This window comes from Manacus candei, unplaced genomic scaffold (genome assembly GCF_025592945.1).
Source record: "Manacus candei isolate 608988 ecotype Guabito, Panama unplaced genomic scaffold, ASM2559294v1 h1tg000014l, whole genome shotgun sequence".
Taxonomy (NCBI): domain Eukaryota; kingdom Metazoa; phylum Chordata; class Aves; order Passeriformes; family Pipridae; genus Manacus; species Manacus candei.
The window spans coordinates 63713654-63739891 of NW_026138062.1; the positions used below are offsets into that span (position 1 = coordinate 63713654).

A 26238-nucleotide genomic window follows, 5' to 3' on the forward strand; every position below is an offset into this window, starting at 1 on the left:
CCAATCAGTGCGCACGGGGCACAGTAACCCCGCCCACCCAATACCATATTTGGCAAAGGTACGCTCGGGTGGATGTGGCGGGGCCGGTTCCGCGGTCTGGTCGGATTGAGGATTTAGTTTTTTCCCAGTTTAACACAAACTGCCGAGTGCATCACACGGTGTCGGCACAGGGCGGGCAGCACCTCGTGGCCTGAGGTGCGGTACTCTGCAGCTGGATGTGTGGAAGAGTAAGTCTTGGGAGCTGAGGAGCTGTAGCGGGAGACCAGCTGCGGTCGCCGGCTGGAAGTGCCGTGGGGCGGTGGGGAAGGGAGCGGGTGGGAAAGCTGGGACTCCCGGGAATGTGCTTGGCGCTGGTGAGGCACTTCGAGTGCTGTGTCACGTTCTGGACTCCTCCGTTCAAGAGGGACACTGAGGTGCTGGAGTGTGCCCAGAGAAGGGCGGCAGAGCTGGGGAAGGGTCTGGAGCAGCTGGAGGAGCTGAGGGGGCTTAGCCTGGAGAAGAGAAAGCTCAGGGAGACCTCTTCACTCTCTACAACTCCCTGAAAGAAGGTTGTAGCCGGGTGGGGGTCAGTGACTTCTCCCAGGCAACTAGTGACAGGACAAGAGGACACAGCCTCAAGCTGCACGAGAGGAGGTTTAGGTTGGACATTAGGAGGAATTCACAGAAAGTGTTGTCAAGCATTGGAACGGGCTGCCCAGGGAGGTGGTGGAGTCACCATCGCTGGAGATGTTCAAGAAACAGCTGGTTGTGGCACCTTATTCACTAGGTGGTGATCAGTCAAAGGTTGGACTTGATGATCTCGGAGGTCTTTTCCAACCTAAATGACTCTGTATTCGGTGAATGTAGGAAACACACCTCACCTGTGTACTGCTAACACCAGACAAGGCTTTTGAAGAGAGACACCTCTTCTTCCAACTTCTTCCTGTGTTTTGTGTGGGTTTTTTGTAAGCCCTCTTCCCGAAAATACTTGAGTCGTTGCGTTTCTTCTACTGGAAACCAGATAGCACACGCAGGGCTTGAGCTGTCCAGAGAAAAAGGAGCACTGAGGAAATATTGTTAGAAAATAATCACCTAACCCTGCAGGCAACCCAAGGCACCTACCTCTTGTTTCACATTACCAGCTTTCTGAGAAGAGTGTCGTGATGATTTCAATCTTATGTTCTTGTTTTCCTGTGCCCACACAGAGCTGACCTCGCTCCCTGTGCCAGTGTTCTGGCACTGTAAGGAAATTGTTGGCCTCGCTGCTGCTGCAGTGCTCTGGCTCTCTGGATGCCCCAGCACATTCCCAAGTGGCATCACCACTGCTGTAGGTATCACATTACTGATGAGAACTGATTTCTTCTCAGTTGCATCTTGCAGGAGTTAAAATTAAAGGGTTTGTTCAACAAAGCCAGGCAAAAGAGATGTTAAGAGAAAAAGTCTTCTAATCCTAAAGAGCGAGAAAAGAACGTGAAAAGTATGAAAGCTTCACATGTATAGAAACTTAGTTTGCATTACAGAAACAACTGTTTTCCTTTATGGGAAAGGAATGAACTGTGCCATGTGTATGAGGCAAAGATCAACAGGAGTGCTGTATATTTGGGTTTTTATGTATACCAACCCTGCCTGCTAGTAACTGCGAGACGACTTTGATTTTTGGCTGCTTGTGAAATAAGAAGAGGTAAAAAATCCCTGATATTCTTATGAGAGCTCTATAATGTAAGTGTATGGAGTGAAGGAGGGTGAGAATGTGATATGTGTATATCGAGCTAAAACACAGTATTTTTGGTCTACTTCCTAAAACAGTTTTGAGTGTTTAGATTGTGGGAACCTTCTTCCATTGGGAATATTTCTCAACAAATGAAGTATGAAGTTAGTATTTAAATTGTAAGGGTTTCATTGGAGGGAGATAGAGAATTAATTCTCTTTTCTACTACAGAAAATGCCTCTGAAGAGTCAGTGAGGAAATCCTGAAAAACTAGTGTCATTATGGCAGGTATGAGATTTTGGCAGTATGTGATTAACATGTGCTTTTTAGAACTTTATATGTTTGTTTTTCTTGTTTGCTTGTTGGTAAAGATTGAAATCCTTTGGTATTTCCAGTCCTCATAAGTGTGTGTGCTTGAAATGTGGTTTTGTTTAGTTACCTTGAAAAGGAATTAATCAGAATCAGTTTTACTAAGAAATAAATAAATTTTGTTTGACAGGGTTAGAAGAATATTTTTATATATCTGCTCTCAAAGTAGGTTGCAGAGTAAAGTTCACTGAGCTGATTGCTCTTTGCTAGGGGAGTGGTCTTACCTGGTTTCAGATTGAGAGTTCAAAGGGGAGGAAAGATTTAGGATACTGTGTAGCAGAAGAAAAGGAAAGCATGTGTTCTTCCCCTATAGTGGCCAAAGCAAATGGCCTAGTGGCCCTACCACTAATTGAGCTGTTCAATATGTCCTGGGAGATGCATTTTAGCACCTTGGCTTGCTCTCAGAAACCCTGGCTGAGCTGCTCACCAGTTGAGCCTGTGGTGATTCTGTGTGAAATAATTCTCCTGAAAACTGGAGCATCAGTAACTAACATGACTACAGTGATCTTAATTCTAGTTGTACACTGTCTGTATATATAATTTCATATTTCACTGCAAAGCCTTAGGGCATGATTTCTTGGTTGTACCATTTGTTTCGTGTAACAAACAGGAAAAGCATGTTTGTAGAGTATTTTTTAGTGTGACTGTAACTATTATCATACACACACTTTATGCCTGTAAGACCCCAGACCGGCTGAAAAGACTGGCCAGACCCTACACTCCTCAGGTTTTTCTACAGACCAACAAACACAGTTCTCTACATGGTGCAATGGGAAGATCCAAAGCTAAGATTTGTGCTGAACATGAAAATTTTCAGCTGACTAGTTGTAGTTCTGTATTTTAGAGCAGGGTTGTTGAGTACAGGTAGAAGATGGGAGGCAGTGTGCACTGCCCATGCAGCCCCCAAAGGCATCACAGAGTTTGGAACCACATTACTCTTGAGAGCATCACTGCCAATTAAATGTGACTGTCTATTAAACGTGGCACATCACTCACTAAGGGAAATATAGCATTGATTGCATTTTTTGAAATTCAAACATCAAGCACAATATGTTGTATCAATCACAGGTTGGAAGTGATGGACAAATGAGTAAAGAATCCAATGAAACATGATGTACACCACTTGCAAATGAGAAGGAGAAAAGAAGGTGGATACTGGCAGTTGTTGCTGACATGGAGCAAAGTTATATATCATAAATGTTTGTTTTACTCTTGCATCACCTGTCTCAGATTTAATATCTTGGTGCCTCTTTGTTGTTTTTGTTTTGGTTTGTTTTTTCCTCCTAATGAATAGTGAGAATATGTAAAACAATCACACTAGCTTTACAGAAGAAATAACATGCAGAAATCATTGAGATGTAAGATTTACATTCACCACAAATACAGTCACACACACCAGTCAAAATCACTCATTAATATTAAAAGAACTGGCTAGCAAGCCTGGCTAAACCTGTGCCCTGTGTAAGTTAGGAATGGTACCTATAGCTGCCTTTTGGAGAGAAGAAAAAGACTAGGGAAAACTCTTTAAACTCTTTTCAAGCTATTTGATTCAGGAGGTAATTTCTCCACTGTGGTGTGCTGTATTTTAGGATGTTATGCCTGAATGGAGGAATAGTGCAGTTTATCAGTTATAATAAGATTATTCTTTTTCTATCATGCATGAGAGCCTTCAGTTCATTGCTATTTAAGTGACAAACCAGAAGATATGATGAGAGACTCTCCTCCTCCTTTGCATTCCTAACCTACATTTCTATACACACATTTTTGAAAGTTCAGCTGATGCCCTTTTGATCTGGTGAAAAGTAAAGTGTGAAAAGTTCTCTATGTCTTCAATATTTGCAAATACACTCAAATTTCCCATCCAAGAAAGTCAATGTTGTAATAATCAGAAATATACTTTAAGTAAAAAAAAAAAAATCAGGCTTGACAAAGGACATATTACATCCTTTTGCAAATTGTACTTGAGCATTTTTCCTTGGTGTCCTGTTGAGGAATGATGAAGATTAATATTCCCTAGGCCTGCAAGAACACTGAGAGTAAACAGTTTCTATTTATTACAAATAAAGTATCAATCTGCAAGGTAATGAGAGGCCCTCAGCCATTATGAAATGCATAGGATCATAAGGCCAAAAATCTGGGCCGAGACTGTTGGAAACAAAAAACATGGTACAAAGGCCTACAGTTCCTAATATGTACAAAGGAAATTATATCATCATGGTATGTCTTTTACCTGCCATTAAACAAGTTTTCTCCCCTTCTTTCATGTTACCAGTTCGACATGAGTCTACTACGAACCAGTGAAGACATGAGGGGACAGAACATACCAACTCTTACCATCTATTTATTTTACATCAGTGCTACACTTTGGGGTAAGTTTTAGCTGAAAAATAATTAAGACAACAACTATTACTTATTTCTAATAAGGAGAATTAATTAATTCAAACACTGTTTATTAACGGTAAAGAATCGAGGAATGTGCGAGGAATGCACACCCGAGTTATCTCTGGGGGCTGGGACAGAGCTCCCTGTCTGTGGTGGCAAAGCTGTTCCAAGAAGTTCTGTCCTCACTGCCAGTTACACCATCAGGTCCTTATTCCCTGTGATGGTACAACTGCTTGGCACCATGTGAGGGTGGTTGGTAACGTGGGTCATTGCAGCATGGCACTGTGAAGGTATGAGGAAGCAGCAAGCTGCAGCTCAGAAGGGTTAGAAGTTCAAGGTAGAAGAGATGTGGAAATACATTTGAAGCTCAGGTGGGGAGGTGGCAGTGTGCTGATTTGAACAAGTAGGTGCCTACTCAGGATTTCTACGTAAACTGATTGTAAGTTTAAAGACCAGAGCTCTGTGTTATAATATTGATTAAACTGAATGAAGACCCTTGCTGTCCCTAGGGACTCATGCAACAGAAAAGCCATGAAAGAGACCTTGACACACTGGATAGTGCTGCCTACAAGAGGGGGTTTTTTTTGTCAAGTATAAGGAAGGGCAGAAATATACTTGTAGACTGGATTAAACTTACTCATTTGTACTTATGGACTTTAGGTTTTGCAGAACAGGAAGAAGTTACAGGGCTGTTTTCTGAGGATTGCATCCTTCCTTGTTCTTTCCCACGGGGGCATGATGTTGTAATTCACTGGAGTAAAGGAGGAAAAACTGTGCACTCCTACTACCACCAGAAGGATCAGCTGGCAGATAGCTCAGAATACATTAACAGAACACAGCTTTTCCATGAGAACATCACTAGTGGAAATGCTTCCTTGAAAATTTGTAACCTGACCGTGACTGATGAGGGCACTTATGGATGTTATGTGGGAACAAAAGAAACTCATACAAACCGGAACGTCACACTACGTGTAAAAGGTCAGTAAGACATCAAAAATGCTTGGATTGCACCAGTGGAAATGGGATGATTTTCTTGTGTTATTTCTCACATGGAATCAAAGTCTTCCAACCCAATAGAGCACATTTTGGGCCTGATGGTGTTATGAAGCAATTTGTTTACTCTAGTGAAACACTGTAACATGAGTTGAAAAATTACAGTGCAGCACTTGTTTTCATAACCTACTGCACAGTGATTTCTAAGGGGTTACTAGGTGAGATACATTACGTGGCTTCTCAGAATAGTATAGACCCTGGCATTGACAGTAAGTCACTATGCTTTCTTCTGAAATCAAACACACATTAAGTGTTCTAATTATTCTCCCCAATGTTATTTCACAAGAGCAATCACTTCAAGTTAAAAACTATTTTGAAAGTAGTAAGATTTATTTTTTTAAACTTTTTCTTTTCATCTACAGTCTCCTCTTATTATGCACTGGAATACCAAAAGACAGACACAGAAAGGAAACTGAAGTGTTATGCCTTTCTCACTTATCCAGCACCAAATATATCTTGGGTACAAGGCAATGTATCCATCCAAGAAATAGATCGTGAGGAAACCAGGGATGGAGTCCTCTATTCTCTTAGAAGTGACCAGAACATTATAAACACAAGAGCAGATCCTTACTACTGTCATATTCATGCCCATCGTTTAAACTGGATTGCTGAATGGAAGATGCAAGGTAGGAATGAATGGAAGTCTCTTCCTGCATCATTACTAAATGTCACAGCTGGCTTCAGAGCCAAACTGAAGACAGTATTTCTGCAGTGGGGCAACATGGATATGGGATAGTGCAGAAGGATATACCTTTCTCTTTGAAACTCTTCTATTAGGATTACAAGGCAGCATTACAATTTAAATCCAAGAAGTAGAAATGAGAGGGGCTAGCTCACCCTTCTCTAAGTTACTTTTACTCTGAATGTTTCTTCCATATCAGTTTCACATTTTAAGAGGTACCTAATAAATAAACTTTACACTCCAGCAAGGAAAGAATGAACTTGGACAAAATACACGGAAACCTCATGTGGAATATGTGGGTTATATGAAAGTTTGCCTGCTGCTCTAGATGCGTATGGTCCTTACTCAGTCCATTTCCCATCTTTTGCCAGACTTTTATCAGTACTGTTTGATCCTTCCACTGTATGTGCATTCTTAGGTGCCAGTTTGAGTGCTGGGCTGAGAGCAGCAAACACTGCATTTTAGCAAACAGTAGCTCATTTTGTTAGTTAAGGAAAATCGGGACTATGAAATTTCAACTCTCTGTTTTGTCCTCCTCCTGAATTTCATTGGAAATTCAGTTTGAGTAAATAAATGGTTCTTTTCAACCTCTCCTGTATCTTAGGAAATATTTTTTAATTGGATGAAGAGCAATACAAGAGCAGTTCCCCTGTGAGATGTGCATGGCTGCTTCCATCACCCTGATTTCCCTGTAACATGTACACAGATGCTCTCAGTTCCTAATCCACTGCATGTGCTGCAGAACAAGAGCGCAGTTTTTAATACATAGAATGGCTTACAATATGGAGAGTTTCAAGAATGGCATCATAGTAGCTAACAATTGCACTGTGTTTGTTTTGTTAATCTATGCCTCTGATCCACAAGAGAAAAAGCTACATTTGGTTACACTTTTATTTGAATTTCCCTGCATCCATCTATCCCCTCGGTAGAACATGTTGAAAGCAAACTGCTCTGCTTTTCCTTCTGTAATAGCAGTGTGGGGTACAGAAACCAAGCGTGGTTATACCATGTCAAAATAATGTATTAGCTTCCTCTCCAGCTGACTGCCAGCCACCACAGCCTCCTCTGGTTTTCCTTTCTTGGCAGAAAATCCCTGCTGTTAAATTGATAGTTGTGCTATGATGCTAGTTTGTATTATCTTAATATTTTATAATTTAGATATTCCTTCCACTTACCTGCCTTCTCCTTCCCCTTCTTGTTTTTTTAAAGCTATTCATTAACTGTTAAATGTTCAACATAGATAAGTAAAATACTTAAGTCCACTGTAGCTGAAAGCTGTTTCTAACTAAATATAATCTTTTTATTCTTTTATTAAATTATATTGTAAGAGTTTTATCCTTTTGCTTTAAATATGCAAGTATCTTATTAGTTGCATTTTCTCTCTGCTCCCAGCATGTGGGATTTCATGCTACTTTACACAGTAACTAAGACTAGACTGAATCACTTCTATTAATGAGCCCCCCAATTAGAGGAGAAATAGTCAAATGAAAAAGAAAGTATTTTTTTAAGTATTGCCAATACCAATTAGAGTTTTTTTTAGTGTAAGGTAGTTTGTTTTTAAAATCTTCAGATGCTTCTAGAAACATTCTGTGATGTTTGAATATGATATCAAAGTAGCGAACTGTGTTTTTATATTTGTCCGTAGTGGTATTAGACCTCATAAAAAAATCAGAATATGTCTAAATAACCTTCAGAGTATTTTCAAAATAACCTGGAGAGAGTTCTTTAATTATCTGTTTCAGACCAACTGTCTCATACAGAAGGAAGTGACACCGTAATTCCTTGTGAATACAGCAAAAACTCTGCGAACACTGAAGGTGTCTATGTTGTTTGGAAATTAAACAGAAATTCAGTGACTTCAGTCGTGGCCTCCTTCAATGGTACATCCCACTCTTACCAGCCTCGAGCTCAGATAAACAGAAGTGACTTTTCACTGATCCTGCATCATCTTACTGCAGCTGACAGTGGAGAATATCTGTGTAATATTTCAACACCTCACTACACAAAAGTCATTGTGACAACTTTGCAAGTTGGTAAGTTGCCACTCCTTTCATTTCACAGGATGAGGACCAGGTAGGGTCATGCACAGCCAAAGAGTCAATTGGAAATCTGTAAAATATTGAGAAAAATCATCTTGTGTAATTAGTACAGTTGGGTAGAAGAGATATTTTATTATTGTTGTTCCAGGCAAAAAAAGGTTACCTAAGATGTTTTTATTTAAAGACTAGAAATTTCTTATTTTTCAGTCAGCAGCTTTTCTGTGACCAAGATCTCAAAATTGGTGGCTGCCTTTGGTTGCCACCAACTGCCCTCAGAGCTGAGAGGACAGGGGGACTCTCAGAATCCTGTCCTAAATGTTCTGCTTACAGCAAATATGGCTTTAAAGGTGGCAGAGGGATGATGAGAAGCCCGAAGATGTGGTATAAGTTTGCCTGCAGAAGAAACCTGATTGAAGAGAACACACAGTTGCTATTTTCAAAACTTTAATTCTGCACTGTGGGCCTCTTTTAGGCCTGGGTATATATATGTTTAAATGCATGCCTGTGTTTTTATGAACTGTAGTAAATTTTCAGCTGTGAAGTCTTAGTTACAGTTTTTTCATTGTCAGTAGCCCATAAAACAACAGTAGCACACAGGCTACTTTAATTTTACACAATTAAATACAATCACCTAAAAGACTGAGAACTAATATAGGGCACCTCACTGGTGTTTTTTAAGAAAGAAGAGAATTTGAAACAAGCCAGGACATGAAAAATAGTGGCAACATAAGAGAAAAGGGGCTAGAATAAGTGATAATAGCTGCATCTTTTTGTCTTCCTTTCTTCCCCCTCCCCCATGATAGCTTAGTTTCATTCTGAAAACTTGATGTTTTAAATGGCAGTGGCTATACACAACCTGAAGGAGGGGAGTTAGATTAAAGAGAAGGAGGGGAGTTAGATTAAAGAAAACATTTAAGTCAGCCAGACACCTCCAAGGAGTCACACATTTAACTGGCTCTCCTAAGTTACATGCACAAGTCCATCAGTCTCCCTGTATGTTTACTGGATACAGTCCAGATATGATCAGTCATCCCCTACAAATGCCTTTCTCTAGCTACTCTCTACAGATGGACCTTACAATAGCCATAGGTGATACAAATCCCCTCTTTAGTGGCAAAATTACTGTGCTGCTCACAGAATCCTCCTGCTCTTGGACCAGAAATACATTATACAGTACAGAGAAGACACCAGAGAGATTGGCACCTTTGTGGCAGCATAGGCAGAAAGCAGATAAGCGGATAGACAGCAGGGTGGAAGGGAACAAGACAGGTCACTATGTTGCAGAGCAGTCATGGCACAGCAGCAGCTCAAGCATCAGGAGGATTTCCAAGTGTCACTGGAAAGAAGGCTTTTAAGGGGAAAAGAAAGATGAATATACAATCATTTAAGAGAGTCTGTCCTGTGTAAGGAAGGGTTGCAGCTTAAAGCTGACAAGATGTGGATACAGAGTCCAACTAAAGGCAATGACTAGGTTAAATGCTCTGTTTTGGCAGTTCTCATTTTTTAACTGTTTCCAGAGAAGTGTAGAATTTTTCAAATTCTTTGGACTAGACAGAGCAGTGGAAAGGTAGCCTGAAGTAGAAGAACCATACAGCTCTTCTGACAGTTTGGTGCTGCGCAGAGGTTTGGGCTAGGTGGGTAATTGTGGAATCCATTGTTACCACCCACCTCAGGATTTCTTGTGTCCACCTGGATTGCGTGGTTGCATTAAGAAGCTGGGAAATGTTTTAGATTAAAGTTGCAAAGATTTTGCGACAGAAGTCATGAAATCTGTGGTCCAGGCTGGATAACATTTCCAGAGCTGCTCTACTGGAAATCAGCAGTGCCATTAATGGCACTGAGCACCATGCCTGGAGACAGTGGTTAATATCCTGGGCAGCTGGTTGGTTTTAAATGGGACTACTGTTAAGAAGTCATCAAATCATATCACATAAGCACAAATGGAATTCTTTATCAGCACAATTAAGTAAAATAATGTGCTTTAGGCTATTCACATTTAACTCAGTAAAGTATCACTTTAAAGTCCTACAGTATGAGTCAAATGACTTGAACATTGTTGTCTTTGTTTCCTTTTAATGTTTCTTTCTCCCTAAATCATAGCTTTTAGATTATAAATAAGAAAAATCATTGCTTTGATATAGTTATTGAATAGTGAACATTATTTTGTGATATAAAGCACTTCTGTTAAACTTTTTGGAATTTTTATTTTTAAAAAAATTCAGGTAACACCTGGAATACTGTGCTAGCTCCTACTGTGGTAGGAGCAGTGCTCCTAGTTGCAGCGGGACTGGTAGCAGCATACTATCTTTATAGTAAGGTATGTACAATCATTAGAGTATTTAAAGTACTATTCATACTGAGCCCCTCAAGATTTGCATAGGGGTTTGAGTCAAACTTTGCAACTTTTTATAAAGTTGTTAATCAGTAGCTATAGCTTGACAGTTGTGATTAAGCAATTGCATTGTGAGCATCATGAGCTAGGATAATCTTTTGTTTTAATAGACAGGGAAGACAATCTCAGGGCTGATTGGGCTGGCAGGATAGGAGCCACCAGGAGTGAAGTCAGCAGAACTGAGCAGTCACTGGGGGAAAGGTTACCCCTCACAAATACTTTCCAGTAACTTGCTTTAAGAACATTCAAACTGGTGAATTTTCTCACTTGTGTTTAAAACCAAATAAAACCCAAACCAAAGCACAAAGTCCCTCAAACAATTCACGTACTGAGTCTTCATTAGGGCCCAGATTACTATTTCAATTGTATCCAATGTCAAAGCTCATAAAAACCTCAGTTTGAGAAGTTATACTGCATTGCTTTGTTTAGGAGACTGTTATAACCATGGTCCCTAATCTCATATCTTTGCACATCTCTCCTATTTACTGGAGTACAGCATCTTCAAGTGGATGCATTTTATTCTCATGCATTTGTTATAGGCTGGCTCTGTCTTACAATATTCTGTCGTTTTCCTCTGCATTTGTTGTGAGTACCCTTAAAAAACCCAAACTTTCATTATTAGTCCATCTTTCTGTACCTGACAGTACAGCCCTATCCATGGAGAGATATACCTCCAAACTCCCCGTGTTTTTGTCACAGTCTGAATTTGGTAAGCTTCAGGGGGCATTTGATGATGGTTACCATGAGGTTCAGCAAGAACACATGATTATGCCTTAGTCTTTTTTCATGTTTCTCTCACTTACAGATTCACTTACATGCTTTTTAGTCAATTTTAATGCTAACGTGCTTTAGAGATTATAATATACTCTTGTGATGCAGCTCTCCAAAGAATTTAAGCAAGATTAATTTATCTTGGGACCTATTGAGATCTTGAACATATCATAATCAGAGGAAGTGGAACAGTTTACAGGGTAACTCAGCTCTGGTTCCATGGTTGAAGGACTAGATGGAAGAAACAGGAATGTTTCTGCACTGTTATGTGGATGCTTATTTTATTCAGATAATGTTAAAATGAAAAATGCTGACTTACCTTTACAGTGAGTGTGTCTTGTTCTGTTCCCACTAGGGGATTAATTTTACACTTCAGTAGTTTTTACAAGCGTTTTTGTTTTGCCTAGAAATGCAGAAGGACGGGAATCCTGTGAGCATCATAAGGTACCAGAAGAAAATGCTTCTCTGCGCACAGGTGCAATTGAAATTGTTGATGAACGGAGTTCCTTCACCTTCCCCTTTCAGTTACAGCAAGAGAGCCACATGGAAATGTGATTCTCTGAGCAACAGCAACAAACAAAGGAAGTGATAGGAGGAAAAAAAAAGTCAATCGATGCTTGTATTCGAGAAGCTGGCATGAGAGATTGGAACTTGGATTTCCCAAAGGAACAAAGAATTTTCCACGGAAGAAGAAATCTCTGAGTTTTGAGGGATTTTTTTTTCAGTGTTAGGGAAAGAGAAGGCTTACTGTTTTTCATTTCATTTAGTATTTGTCCTGGGTTACACAAAGACTCTGGTATCCACCTTCTCTCTTTTCCCCAAATGTGATGTGCCTACTAATTTAGATTATGGGGAGGGACTTAAGATAAGGGGGTACTCTATTATCCTAGGAGAAGAATGTATCCACAGTTGTGAAAAGACTGGAATGCTGATGACTCAGACAATCCAGGTGTGCACACCTGCCATCTCAGGCTACAGGGCTGGATGTTTCTTTGTCCTCACACAAACCTGTGATAACTCGGAGCTCGAGCTTGGGGAGGCATCAGGACAAATCACGCACATGGCCTGAAGATATTCATCTCTGCTGATGGCCATAATGGATCCGCCTGTGCTGACATAACAGGCAGCCTTAACATCTTAAAAGATGTCAAAGGTTCTCCTGCAAACCCACCAAGGCAAGTGCTGTGTGCTGACAGTGGTGGAGAGAACCAGTGGATGGCTGGAGATGCACCCTGCACCTCACTCTGCTGCCCAGAACACTTTCTTGGGCCTTGAAAGTCAAATCCTGTGGGGACATGGCACCCCAGAAACAACAGCTACTTTAGCAATCTGCATATGACATACGTGAGGCTGTGAAGCATTACTGGATTTGCCCTTGGTTTTGATTTTGTCAGAGATCTGCCAATTAGGATTTGTTCCAGCATAATGAAGTGGGCTGCTGGCAAGATGTAATCTTTTATTGATCCCTGAGGCTTGGCAAAATAGAAACACAAATAAATGAATGAAATACGCTATAAAGTCTGTTTGGACTTTCACTTGATGTTTATTTCTGTAAGTGCTTATTTTTTTTCTACATCTGCTTTCAGTTGTGCCTGATTATATCAAGTATCTTCTCATATCTGTCAGCTTGGAGTGAACTTACTCCTCTTCATGAACCTGAAATGCAATTGAGATAGTATATTACTGTTAAAAAGAAAATGGAAGTGTTGAGGGGTTTTAGGGTAAATTCACAAGTAAATGACAAAAGCTTCTATTTACTAATGCTTCTACTTCCTGGTATTTTCAGTTTGTATCTGAAATAGAGTAGCAGCAATCTAGCCAAACTTTGCTAACAATACAGCTGTCTTGTCCTGATTCTGGATTATATATTTCCCTTTGAGAGCAGAGGACTTCTATACAACCCTGTTTCAATAGATGGTGTTTTCAGGATAGTGGGTACTAGTAGCACTGGACAAGGTATTTCTAATGCTACATGATTAGAGTAGTCTCTGCAGTGCCTTTCTCTCCCCAAAGATGTGTCATGACTTTTGGCACAACACTCACTGCCTGAACATGTTTCCTGGCAGCTATTGCTGTTACTGCCACAAAACTCTTTTTGTGGAGCTGACACCTCTGTGTGCACTGTTGAGCTCACCTTTTGGCAGTGCAACACTGCTATAAACCAGAGCTGGATTTGGTGTTGGCAAATAGTATCTGACTAATAAAACCAGACATCCACTGTTCTGTGACTTTTGCATATTTGAGGCAGAAAGAGGGTACTAAGATACAGGGTATAAACAGCCATCTTAACAGTATTTACAAAAATAATTTACTCTCGTGGTTTACCTAAATAGGTACAGTGTTGGTATGATGCCATGGTGTCATATGTGAATCTGTGAATTTTCATTTTTTTGTAGGGCTGGAATGATTTAAAGAAAAATCTATGGAAATTTTTTACTCTTAAAAGCTGCAAATCTTCTTTTGAGCTTCAGTTACAGTACTGCTTCCACCATATGTAAATGTGTGAGACCAGATATTCATGTAGTTTTAATGTAGCTGTGCTCTAGATGGTGGAGCAACAGTCATTTATATCAGTCAAAGGTGACTCTATTAGTCCAATACGAAATCAGAAGTTAGAGTGTCCCCTGCCATAGAATGGTGGCTACAGAAGAGAAGAGGAGAGTGTTGGAATCACATGTGATAAAAATACCAAAATTATAGAGAAAGGGTTTTTTCCACCTCTTTCTTAACTCAGGAGTTGTTATCCCCATAAAACTTAAATGACGTTAAGCATGAAAGTTTATGTTTCACTTGCAAATGAAATAGATAAAGCAATGAGCCAGCTCCTCTTTCTGTCATTCCTGGAAGTAAGAACCCTACTCTTTTTTGCCACAAGCAAGCATAGATAAGCAAAGGTTTGCTTTCAGTTCCAGACCAAGAGCTTAGATACCTTTTAGGTTCATCAACATTATTCTGCTACCATTCATATCAACTGCAAAACACCACAAATATATTTCTAGTAACTAATGACTTCCCAGCATGTAGGTGACTAATCAGTAACATTTTATTTTTGTCCAGCTCTTCAAATCAATACAAGTTCATTAAAAGAGCAAGGTTTAAATATCTGGCAATCTGCTAATGTGGTAACCCCCGGGCTGTATTACATACATAGAAAGCTGCATCAACAGAGGGAGGAAAAGGTGAAGTCTTTTAATATTCCTTGAAAAAGAAAAAAAAAAACCCAACCATAATAAACCCACATTCTGCTGCTGAGCACAGAGGTTAAATGACACCATCAAAAGGACAGAGAATATATTTTGTCGAAGTGTTAGATTGCTGTCCTGAAGGGTTATCTTAATGTTAAAGGATAGACTGAAACTAAACAAATGTAAACAAGAATTTATTCCAGTCTATGCTATTTTCAGGTATGAAACAGATACATAGCATCCACTACTGTGTATTAAATAGTCTCATTTACCCCACACAGTATTACTGTACCTTTTTCATGCCAATATCCCTTGACTTGCTCCTCAGCTTATTAACCTGAGATTCAGCTATTTCAGCCCTTTCTTCAGCATCATCCAGATCATGTTGCTGTTTTCTGTACTTCGAGAGGTACAGATTGGCTTGAGCTTCCTGGTGAGAAAAAACAGTGCAGCTGATTTCCTCCTGTCCACATGAAACAAAGCTTTTCATTTGAAGTGGGGTGGAAAGTGCTCAGTGTGATGAGCTAACAGCCCTATGGAGACCACTTGCCTCCTGGAGAACTGAGATTGTTGTTTTACAGAGCTAATGTTTCCAGTGGCATTCTCCATTTTAGCTGAACTGTGACGCTCTCAATGTGCTTTCTGAGGGGCTAGGAGGAAAAAAGTCTTTCCTGTTCTTTCCCTTCCCCCCTTCCCTTGCAAATTATACTGCCATCATAAGATAAAATTGAATATCTTAACTATAATCAACAAATATGCCAAATGTTTCATTTTATATGAAATATAAATACAGTTTTATATATTGGGATTTATATGAAATAAAAATATTAATGCACAAAAGGCATGTATTTGTACTAGAAGCTTCTATGGATAAAAGACTGTGGGTTTAGAACAATAAATCTCTCAAAGGTAAAAAGGCCCAAATAGTTACTTACAGCTTCCTCTGCTTGGTGCTTGTAACTCTTCACTTTTAATTGTAGCTTGTCAATCAGATCCTGCATCCTGGCAAGATTCTTCTTATCTTCTTCTGACTGTATCAAAACACTATTAGTTGGGCTGCTGGAGTAAAAAGGCCTAGAGCATCTCCCACAATGCATGAAGTATAGATGCCATGCATATTTTAGAAACTCATAACTCAAAACACAAACTAGCCATGTTGTGATCCTTCTGTATACAGATGAGAAAATATTCTGTAGGTTCATTGAAGATGTGTGTAAGTGTGGAGGACTGAAGAGAGTACCCTCTACATTTATATACATGTAAATATAGATACATATAAACACAGATATATATGTGCACACACTTTCAGAGGTGTACACATACACACACCCAGAGTTCCTCGCTCAGGGATGAGGAACACTCTGGTCATTATAAAGCGTGCTGTGATATAGTGAAACAGATTTATGGAATAGTCTAAAACTGTAATTTGCATAATTTAAAGTCTGGTTTGGAGGCATTTCTGGCAAAAGGAGCCAGGTTTCAGCTGTCACACTCGATAAGCAGAAGGACCAGCTAATTCTGCTGGCTCACTGTATTCTAAGAAAACAACCTTCAGCTTCTGCGTACAAAAGTCAAAATAAAACAAGTAGGAGTCTAAATAATCTAAAGCAGATGGATGGGTTTATCTTCTTAAGAATGCTTTTGGAAACAAAAGGATCAGTGCTCTGTGCTGCAGGCCTTTTTCGAAACAGCAGCTGTTAGCAAACCTGCAGGAGGCTCAAGACTAAGCCTTGCTGCTCAGCAATAGGTGACGAGGTTCTGGGACTGAGCAACCCTACACTGAGTGGTGCATTAGTCATCAGAGTCCTTCTGGCTCCCTTTGGCAACAGTGGCACAGCTGAGAGACAGCTGGGCTCTTTCTTCCCCTGCATTGTAAATAGTCATCGAAGCCTGCTCCATATTAATGCTGTACTAAAACTCTCCAAATTCCCAGCGGCAGAGGCTTTCTACCCCTAGTTACAACAAATCAGGCAAGAGGATGATGATTACTGGAACAAGATGCCCAGAGAAGCTGTAGATGCCCCATCCCTGGAAGTAGTGCTTAAGGCCAGGCTGGATGGAGCCTGAGCAGCCTGGTGTAGTGGAAAGTGTCCCTGCCTGTGATGGGGAGGTTGGAATGAGATGATCTTTAAGGCCCCTTCCAAACCCCAACCATTCTATGCTTCTCTGACTGTAGCCCTAGGGAGATATTTCTCCTGTGCCTAAAGCTTTGGTTGTAATCAGAAAGCTCTGGGTAATGCCATCCTTCACTGGAACACTGAGGCAATTTAAGACATGTTTCTTTCCAGGGACCTAGTGGTTGCCACAGTCCCCAACATACCTGGTAAGTCAGCTCTTTTATGCGTCTCTCAAACTTGCGGGCTCCTTTTTGGGCATCTGAATTGCGACGGAGTTCAGTCTCAAGTTCATTCTCCAGCTCACGAACCTGCAAAAGAGGAAAAACCCTTGCCATTATGCTACATATATTTAAAGCATCAGATAATTTGGCTCATAGTTCAAGAAATGCTTATTTTCTAGGCATCGCCATAGAGTCAAATTTCAAGAAGAGATCAAAATGTCACCTTTCCATTTTGCTTTTTCTTAAATGTATTTAAGCTGCACCAGCAGTCAGAGGTACAGACATATGCGAAGGCCAGAAAAATTTAACAAAGCTAGCATTGGAGAGGCTTTTGCTGATTTTAGATGGTCGGGCTTTTAATTTTTTTTTTTTTTAATCAAGGGCTTTGGTCATCTGCTGGTCAACAGCTCATAGCTGGATGATGAAGGGGAAGCACTGCTCACCTGCATTTTGTGAAACAGAGGAAAGCATTCATACTATCCCTTCTTGGCCTCTATAAACTTAGCAGGCTAGCCCTAGGCTACGTACCTAGTGCCAATTCTGTAAGAAGGCAACAGTGGTCTGAAGTTGCATCCCAAACTTACCCTGGATTCCAGTTTCTGGATCTGCTTCTTGCCACCTTTCAGAGCTATTTGTTCTGCTTCATCCAGTCTCTTCTGGAGGTCTTTAATGGTTTGCTCCATGTTCTTCTTCATTCTCTCTAAGTGAGCACTAGTATCCTGCTCCTTTTTAAGCTCCTCAGCCATCATTGCTGCCTGAAAAATAACCACATTTTACAGCAGCTCTCTTATGCTGTTGGATTATATTACAAAATAGAAGGTGGAAGATCAACCTTGAATTGTCTCCTATTTGGATCATTCACTGTACCCAAAGCTCCAGATAATACCTTCTGTGTGTATGTCTCCATGGACAGAGAAAACAGAAGAACAGAAAAACCTTGGAGGCCTTTTTTCCCCTCCCTATTCTAAAGCTTTGATTTAAGATTCCACCCCTCCCTTTTTCTTTTTTTTTTTTTTTTAAGTTTTATTATCTGTGCTATATCATGTTCTCATTTGTAATGCCTACAAGTAAGCCTGTGACACTCACTAGAGACATTTTATACAGAAATTATTCAAAATCTAATCTAGGTGTTTGGAGCTCTTAAAAGGTAGTAGCCTAAGACAACTGGCAGACAAATTTCTCTGGCTAGTCACAGGTGAGAGCTGCCTGGGCAGTTGTAAGAGCAGAGCAACTTCCACAGTTTGTGCTGCGATAGAAAGCTCAGTATCAACATCTTACATAGTCCCTGGTCTTTCTGTAAGACAGGTAAAAAGGGTGCCAAATTAGCTCATTCCTACTTTGATGTTTGTACCTGCCACCAAGAGCCATTTACAGATTTTATACCCATCACTGAGCTGTCACCAAAGGACAGCAGTCATTGTAATCCAGGCTGGAGCTGCATCAGGGAGAATCAGCATCTTCTCTGTGGCAGGCAGTAATAGAGCTGTCAGCCGAGAACGGTAAAGACCATGGTACAGGAATAGCTTTGTCCAGGCACTCCAGACACATAACTCACAGAAAGGCCCAGTTTTAGCTTTCATTTTCTTTGCCGGTATGATGTGAAACATCATCTGAACTATGCAGATGTGGATTTCTCCAGGTCTGTGGAAAATGAAACCATACCTGTCCAAACACCTTTCTTCCCTAGAAGAATACATTCCATCTCTCCTCCTGGGATCTTAGGCCTCATGTTTCTCCAATTCAATAAGTTTGTTTCTCACATCATATTCTACGTATACCAGGAGATCAGTTAACGCTACTTCAGTCTGTGCTGGTTTAAGGTATCCAGGTGAATAACTTGCTTGATAAAAAGGTGACATGACTTGAGACTTTGAGGACCAGTGGAAATGCATTCTTGGGAAAACAAAATCCCGAGAAAACAACCAAACCCAAACCCTAAACATCAGAAAAAAAAAAAAATCTGTCCTCTCCTTTACCTCTAGCCTGCTTTATTTTGTAGTTTCATCAGTTACCTCCAGATAACTGTGGAACACTTTGCATGTATGAGCTCTGTAACAAGCATAGAAATGGTGACCTGGAAATACTTTCTTGGCTGTCCTCGGACACTGCGGTATGAGAAGAGGTGAGCAAGGAACCAGCCTACTTACATCTGTGATTGCTTTCTTGGCTTTTTCTTCTGCATTCCGGCACTCCTGGACTGATTCTTCCACTTCATTCTGCATCTGGCAAATGTCACCCTCCAGCTTCTTCTTTTGATTGATCAGGCTTGTGTTCTTTTATTAAGTTTTCCCCAGAGGAACAGTGGAAAAGGAGGGAAACTGATGATTAGAGACAATTCCTCTAAATACTATAGCACACCAAGGCTTACTGATTTTTGCAACTCCTGGATTACACAGAGCAATATTTGGGAAGGGAGACCCAGGTACATGGTAAGGGCTAGCTTGACTAGCAAATGTAGCTTCAGACTGAGGAAATATTAAAATTTACTCTCAGAGCTTTAAATATTCAACTTTTGATTCAGATAAAATAATAAACAATAAGCTTAGAAGAATGAATAAGGCAGTTCATTCTGGTAAATTAATGATCGTTAATCAGCCAATAAGGTGACTAAAACAGAAGCTCAATGCCACCAGTGGGCTGGAGGAAACACCGCAAAACATCACCAGCCTGTAGCACATTTTGATTTCTTTGTGACTGTTATTTGTGAAGAGAAGCAAAAATGCTGTTGAGTCGGGACATGCCCCTCCGTGGCACCTTAAAAACTGCAGTGTCCACCTCGACAAGGCCCAAAGGCCAATCTTAATGGAGACCTGCAAGGCACAGAGTGCGCTTTGCTGCGGGTGGTTTCCTGCCCTGCTCAATCCATCTATTGTTAGAGCCCAGCCCCCGTGGTTACATCACAGGGTTACAACATCAGTGCCCTGCACAAACACAGCACCAGCTTTGCTTCTCCGAAGAAATGCCTCACCATCCCAGAAATGGCTTAACTAAAGCAGGAAACTGGCTTTACAGCATGGAAGAATGAAAGAAATAAAATTTACTCTTGTTATTTTCCATCATCACTTTTCCTGGAAGCTGTTCAAAGCAGTTGGATGAATCATCACTCCCAGCTAACTGGAAGTGAGTGAGGTGACATATCTACAGTGTGACCGAACTGTCCCTCATTTTCTCTCTTGATTTGTGATGGCCATGGACAAACAGTGTCAGTGCTTAACAGAGAAGGCAGTGAGGGAGAAGGCACAGAAAAAGCCAACCTGACTGTGAAGCAGGTTCACACGTTCGGTGGCTTCCAGCAGCTCGTGCTCTGCCAGCTTCCTTGCCCGTTCAGTCTGGTCCAGCAAAGCCCTCAGCTCATCCAGCTCCGACTGGAGAAGATTGTTCCTCCTGTCAGAGACTGCCAGCTGCTCCTTCAGATCTTCATTCACGTGTCCTGAATCATCCAGTTGCACCTGGAGCTCCTAAAACAAAGCAGGTGTTTGGTTTTTTATCAGTATAACTCCATTTCAAGCCACTGTGCTTACATAGGAGGATCCCAGATTGCAGAGGTTAAATGGGGCCCACCTCAAGAATTTCAGTGCTTTTTTAATTTATTATATTTATTTTATGTATTTCCACACTGTAAGCTGAATAGCTTTTGTGGTACTGTAAACTGAATAGCTTTTGTGGTACATGGTGCAATGAGGGAAAAATCTGTGTGCTCAAATCTGTCATAGCTGGTGGTTCTGCCAGAAGCAGAATTAGCTGCTTAGGCATGGGAGAGGCAATAACAGAAGAGGTGCCTCAGCAAAGTGCTGCTTGTTTTTTTTTTTTTTGCTATTACAAATATTGATGCAAACAACAAAACTGAATATATACACACTCCCTGTACTCCAGCCAACTCACTTGCTCTCTACTTTTAAAAGACTTGCAAGCTCACAAGAAAATCACAGGTTTTCAGTTTCTCGTGCTGTAGCTTTCTGCCCCTGCAGGAGGCTGCAGCCAGCAGGGGTTTTATGACTGGATCTCATCCAGCTTGTATGCAAGTCTGAGAAGAAATCCATATTTCTGTATTCTCTGATGCCAGATGTGATCACTAATTCCCTTTACACTGTTGGGAGTAGCTTCCCTCTTAATTACCATCACCACTGCTGTTTTGGTCTGTGCTGATGAAACCCAGCCCGTGACTACTGTTGGGCACTTGGGACCGGCAGTTCCCCAAGTACCTTTATTTGTGTCTGCAAGCCACGTGCTGACTTGGTTGCCTCAGCAGCGTGCCTGTTAGCATGGCTGAGTTGGATTTCCATCTCGTTGAGGTCCCCCTCCATCTTCTTCTTGAGCCGGATGGCCTCATTTCTGCTGCGGGCTTCTGAATCCAGGGTGGACTGCAGTGAATCTATGGCACGTTGCTGGTTTCTCCTGAAAAGGACATGAACGGATGAATGGAATAGTTTTTCTCTCTGCACAGGAACGTAGAACTCCATGCAACAGTACTGTGCTCTCTGAAAGTGTCTCATTTCCAGACACAATATATTTCTGAATGCCACATGTAGCACACATACATAACATACATAGTTTCTAGTTCCTCACTGCTGTCTAACTGGCTGGTGTGCTTCACACCCTCAGCTAACTCCTGATCAGTAAGCACTGGTAACATCCTTCTTCTGCATTTCCTTTGTCAATACTGGATCCAAGAGCGCTCTCAGACTTCTGGTAAACACAAGCAAGTATGGATTTGAACATAATAAGAAGCACTTCAAGCCTAGCAGTCACTTCCTAAGATATTTACTGAATAATTTACATCTCAGCCTTTTTAAGAAGATGTTAGTGGAGGGTATTAATCAAACTGAAGGTAGGCTGCTATGTTCTAAGCTAATTACTCTAGGTACTCTTTATAGTAAATGGCATGTATAAGCTACAAGTTATTGGGTCTTAAAACAGATGTTGAAAAAACCTTTCTTATGCTAATGGTTAAGGGGAATAATTCAGGAATAGAAATCCTGTTATGGACATCTAAATTTAGAAGATTAAACCCACCCAATTAATAGCCTTGCCCCCCTGTGAAAGGTAGCTTAGTGTCAATTTAAAGACAAAACGGATTCAACAGGGGCTTAATTTTCTTGACTCTGTAACAGACAAGTCCTACCATGACAATTTTTCTCTCTTACAACCAGAAGGTAACTCAAAGCACAGAATACAACTCACACAGAAACATTTATCTCACTGCTGGCCAAGTTTTGCTAAAAGTGTAGGAGTTCTGAGAAATCATCAAGTCAACAAGGAAAACCTTGAGGGCTTTATTGCTTCAGCAAGATACTGAACTGTGCCCTAGATTCCCAGGAAACAACACAGCCTGTCTGCTGAACATTCATAATGAAGCTGAAGCAGAAAGCACTGGTTAGCTTATCCCTAGGTCTCTGCAATCCAGACATGTGCAGGATATCAGAAGATTAAAGGGCAAAAATATTCTTGGGTGTGAAGCAACACTGGCCTGGATGGGCCTTGGACTTTCCCTTTCTTACCCTTTAGTCTACCAATAAACAATGACATGATTCTTGGGTAAATAGCATTGCAACATTGTCTAATTCAAGGCCAAAGTTTTCTGAATGACTGTACACACACATTGCTGAAAATCTGGCCCAGTGTGGCCTCCTTTTAAGAGTGTAACCCTTCAGTGAATTTGTGCTGGGTAGGAGGGAAGAGACAAAAACCGTCATCCTCCTCTCATCTAATTGCTTTCCATTTTTCCTGTTGATCCCACTCACCTACAAGCTCCTCTCCTGTTATATTCATGCTTTCTGCACCTCTGCAGTTCTCACTGCGTACCCAAATGGTGTACACATAACAGCAACCTCCTCACATCCTCCCACGATCAGTGTAGCTGTAGTTGCATAAATTAACTAAATGCCTTTAGATAACATAGGTTTGAGCACCACTGAGGTAAGTACTGCTGATTTTGCCTGGGGTTCCCCTTGAGAGTCAGCCATCCTACAGGATTAGGAGATGGCAGCACTCTAGATCTACCTGTTTCCATACTGTAAACATATGAACTTAGTGGCCCTTGATCTGCTGGGAATTTGGTTGAGTCACTCAGTTTTGTTACAGCTGCCATGTGATACTTTGATGGGTTTAATTGTACTCTGACAGAGGCTGATCTGACAGGAATATTTGAACTAAGAAATGGCATTGTGATAGGATTACCTTTTGGCAAAAAGTCAGAGCTGTCTTGGTTTCTGGTACAGACAGTATCTGCTTGTTCTGGCATAACTACCTGTGGTGCATTTGACTGGCTTGGGTCTTGAGCACTGTTCTGGTCTTTTGAGACTTTCCCCTTAAAAAACATGCTACTTCCAGCACGGTACCTTATGTTTTCCATTTCTTCCTCCTTTTCTGTAAGTTTCCTTTCAAACTCTGCTTTAAGCTGAGAAAGTTCAAGTTGAAAACGAAGGGTCTTGCTTTCTTCATGCTCCAAAGCTCCCTGAAATAGAAAGCATCAAGAGCTTGCAAGCCAAGAATTGCTTTTTTTTTTTTTTCAAATCACAAACAGCTGCACAAAGATGATTCCTTCACGCATCTCTTCCTGCTTCCAATAGCACTACTTCCTCCTTCTCTCTCTCTCTAGGCAAGGACATGACTAGCTTACATGGCAAAACAACACATTTACTTGCCTTCTAATGCAACCTGACAGTTGGAAAATCTGAGCAGCAAGCTCCTCAGAGGACAAATTGTCAAACAGTCCACAGCTCACAAGAAAATCCCCAAACGAAAACACCTTTGGCCCTGCCTGCATGGCTTTGACATCAACAGCTGTTCCCTGCTCTGCACCTCTGTAAAGACACCCTCCAGAAATTCACAGGCTTGTAAGGGATAGGAACAAGCTAAAACAAGATTATTTTTAAGAAGGTGAGGGGCCCCACACATCCATCCTCCAGCTCACAGAAATCTCTCCAAATCACAAAGTGTTGGAAGCCTCCTAATTATATAATCTTATTAGGCAATATGACTTCAAAGGAAGAAATAACACGTATCACCTCTGTATGACAAAATGCAAAAATAGTCTGTCATTCTTTCGAATTAAAATGAATTGTCTGTGAAATAGGAGAATTTTGTTCCTACGTCTTTATTGCTCCATTTCTCTCATATATGGAAGTGAAGAACTAAGCAGACAACAGCCCATACAGAAATAGCAAGGCCTCTGACTTTCAGGTCTTGCATAAATCAGGCTCAGTGTCATTCTGTCCCCTTGTTGATTGAACAGAGAATGAAAGCACAGAACAGAACATCATATTTTTTGGAAGTGCTCTCTGAGAGTGGAACTGCACAAGCTTAGCTGTGCTTCCCTTGAGATGATGGAAACAGAATGGAGGTTCTGAAAACAGAGCTGTACAAAATCCCTGCTAATCTCTGGCCAGCATGCAACAACTACAAGTCAATCAAATGCACACTTCATGCCAAGGAGCCACAACATATTAATGGGAACAACACACAGAAGTTCTGTGTCACCAGCAGTGACTGCCAGGGACCCAAATTCACAAGGGAGGGAGAAAAACTGCATTAAGCCATCTCTTCCACAATTAAAATAAGATACGTCACCACTTTACTTTTGTTACTTTCTAATATCACAGAGATTTAGGAAGCCATTCCACACAGCCCAGGAAAGTAAAGTGTGCCCTTAGGTTCCTCAAGAACTGATGTATTCTTTCTAGCAAGGGAAGTTTTTTGACAGAGTACATAATCATTCTCCACATCTCAGAGCTGTGGAAAAAAGACATACTCTTCCCTCTGCTCTGATAATGACACTCGTTTGTTTGGCTGTGAAATCTTTGCAATGTATAAAGCATCCTGTAACAGACAAAACAAGTTGCAGAGCAGTTAAGTTATTAAATGGATCCCTGTCACTGGATGATGTTCATTTTAGCAGATATTATTTAGATGCAATTAAAAAAATGCAGCCTTCACTAAAAATCCCTTGCTATACGTTGTGTTGTTTCTAGCCAGCACCACCTACACCCCTTCTTAGCTTTGCAATGCACCTCACTTTTGAGAAAACCTGTCAGCTGAGCCCTTTAAGTGAATAACAAGTATTTCCATTTGGCTTGTTCCATATTGTTGTTTCTGGAAACTGGGATGAGGCAACCCTCTTGGGTATGTGCATACTTGTCACTGTAGAAATTAACACAGTGAGGCCAAATGTCTTTATCAAACTCCCGTTTTCATTTGCTTTCTGAGACTACTGCATCTTCTTAAGCAGGCTGCAGTATCCAACACACTATCTGAGATCTTATAAAATTGAAAGTCATCAGGAGGTTTGTTTTCTTATTCTCATAAATAGGAATTTGCTGTTGGAAACTAGATGGCAGAAATATGTGATAAAAGAGTATATGACCATAATTTTCAGCAGTTTGTGTTTTTCAAAAGACTGTAATATTCTACAGTAAAGCGGGCAAGGACTAAATTTTGAGGCAGTGGGCAGAAGATTTCTGAGCTTCCTGAAAGTGAAAAAAAAACCCAAAACACGAAACCAAACAACTAGAGAAGGGCAACAAGGCTAGTGTAGGGTCTAGAAAACATGTCTTGTGAGGAACAGCTGAGGGAGCTGGGTTTGTTTGGTCTCAAGAAGAGGAGGCTCAGGGGGCACCTCATCTCTCTACAACTACCTGAAGTGAGGTTGTGGTGAGGTGGTGGCCAGTCTCTTCTACTGCATCTGCAGTGAGAGGACAAGAGGAAATGGCCTAATGCTGAGACAGGGGAGATTCAGATTAGATATTAGAAAAAAAATTTTCATTGTTAGGGTGGTCAGGCATTGGAATAGATTGCCCAGGGAGGCGGTGGAGTCCCCATCCCTAGAAGGGTTCAAGAGGCATCTGGATCTGGCACTGGGTGATATAGTTTAGTGGTTTAAAGGTTACAGTGGTAGTGCTGGGTGGATAGTTGGACTGGTCTGTTCCAACCTTGATGATTCTATGATTCTAATAAAAAAATGAAAGCTACAAGGCACCTCCTTTGAAAGGGCCTCCACTGATAATCATGGAGCTCACATCTCCAAAAGTCACGGCTCAGTCTTGAAGACACTGGCTAGCCAGGCTGGAGGAGCTGGGTGCAGAGAGATTGCACGTGCTAAAAATCAACACATTGGCTATGTTGCTGAGAGGATGAAAAGGACAGAAAATCCTGATAAAGACACCTTTCCCTCTTCCCTTGAGCCTTCTTTCCTTACCTCTGCTTCTTCCAGAGCCAGCTGAACTTCTGACTTCTCTTGTTCAACCTGCTTCTTGATTTTTTCTATTTCATGGAGGCTCTTGTTTCCTTCACTAATCTGATTTGTCAGATCAGAAATCTCCTCTGTAACAAAAGAGGATGGATG

General features: G+C 40.9%; 2 protein-coding genes across 5 annotated transcripts in view; one reads left to right on the top strand and one right to left on the bottom strand.

The window, feature by feature from the left end:
* The first annotated feature begins 82 nt into the window (after nucleotides 1–82).
* Nucleotides 83–12875, top strand: HHLA2 (HERV-H LTR-associating 2). Of its 4 annotated transcripts, XM_051778969.1 has the most exons (10): nucleotides 83–227; nucleotides 1185–1306; nucleotides 1919–1975; nucleotides 3125–3204; nucleotides 4329–4425; nucleotides 5099–5416; nucleotides 5854–6117; nucleotides 7916–8206; nucleotides 10435–10529; nucleotides 11783–12874. In XM_051778969.1, the coding sequence occupies exons 5-10, from the start codon at nucleotides 4335–4337 to the stop codon at nucleotides 11807–11809; spliced, it is 1086 nt and encodes a 361-aa protein (XP_051634929.1). In that variant the 5' UTR covers nucleotides 83–227; nucleotides 1185–1306; nucleotides 1919–1975; nucleotides 3125–3204; nucleotides 4329–4334; the 3' UTR covers nucleotides 11810–12874. The 4 variants fall into 4 exon arrangements, with proteins under 4 accessions (XP_051634929.1, XP_051634928.1, XP_051634930.1 ...); XM_051778968.1 differs by lacking the exon at nucleotides 3125–3204; XM_051778970.1 differs by lacking the exons at nucleotides 1919–1975; nucleotides 3125–3204.
* A 7-nt stretch (nucleotides 12876–12882) lies between these two features.
* MYH15 (myosin heavy chain 15) overlaps nucleotides 12883–26238 on the bottom strand; it is a 45430-nt gene continuing 32074 nt past the window's right edge. Inside the window, exons 33-42 of the mRNA XM_051778966.1 lie at nucleotides 26092–26216; nucleotides 23237–23352; nucleotides 21101–21293; nucleotides 20153–20356; nucleotides 19046–19171; nucleotides 17483–17653; nucleotides 16881–16985; nucleotides 15496–15591; nucleotides 14853–14990; nucleotides 12883–13031 (exon numbers count right to left, since the gene is read on the bottom strand). Of these exons, the coding sequence (XP_051634926.1) occupies nucleotides 13014–13031; nucleotides 14853–14990; nucleotides 15496–15591; nucleotides 16881–16985; nucleotides 17483–17653; nucleotides 19046–19171; nucleotides 20153–20356; nucleotides 21101–21293; nucleotides 23237–23352; nucleotides 26092–26216 (1292 nt within the window). The 3' untranslated portion in view covers nucleotides 12883–13013. The remainder of the gene's footprint in view (nucleotides 13032–14852; nucleotides 14991–15495; nucleotides 15592–16880; nucleotides 16986–17482; nucleotides 17654–19045; nucleotides 19172–20152; nucleotides 20357–21100; nucleotides 21294–23236; nucleotides 23353–26091; nucleotides 26217–26238) is intronic.

Coding starts and splice junctions, on each gene's coding strand:
- HHLA2 (XM_051778967.1), top strand. Junction 8,207..10,434: donor TGTGACAACTTTGCAAGTTG/GTAAGTTGCCAC, acceptor AAAAAAATTCAG/GTAACACCTGGAATACTGTG. Junction 10,530..11,782: donor CATACTATCTTTATAGTAAG/GTATGTACAATC, acceptor TGTTTTGCCTAG/AAATGCAGAAGGACGGGAAT.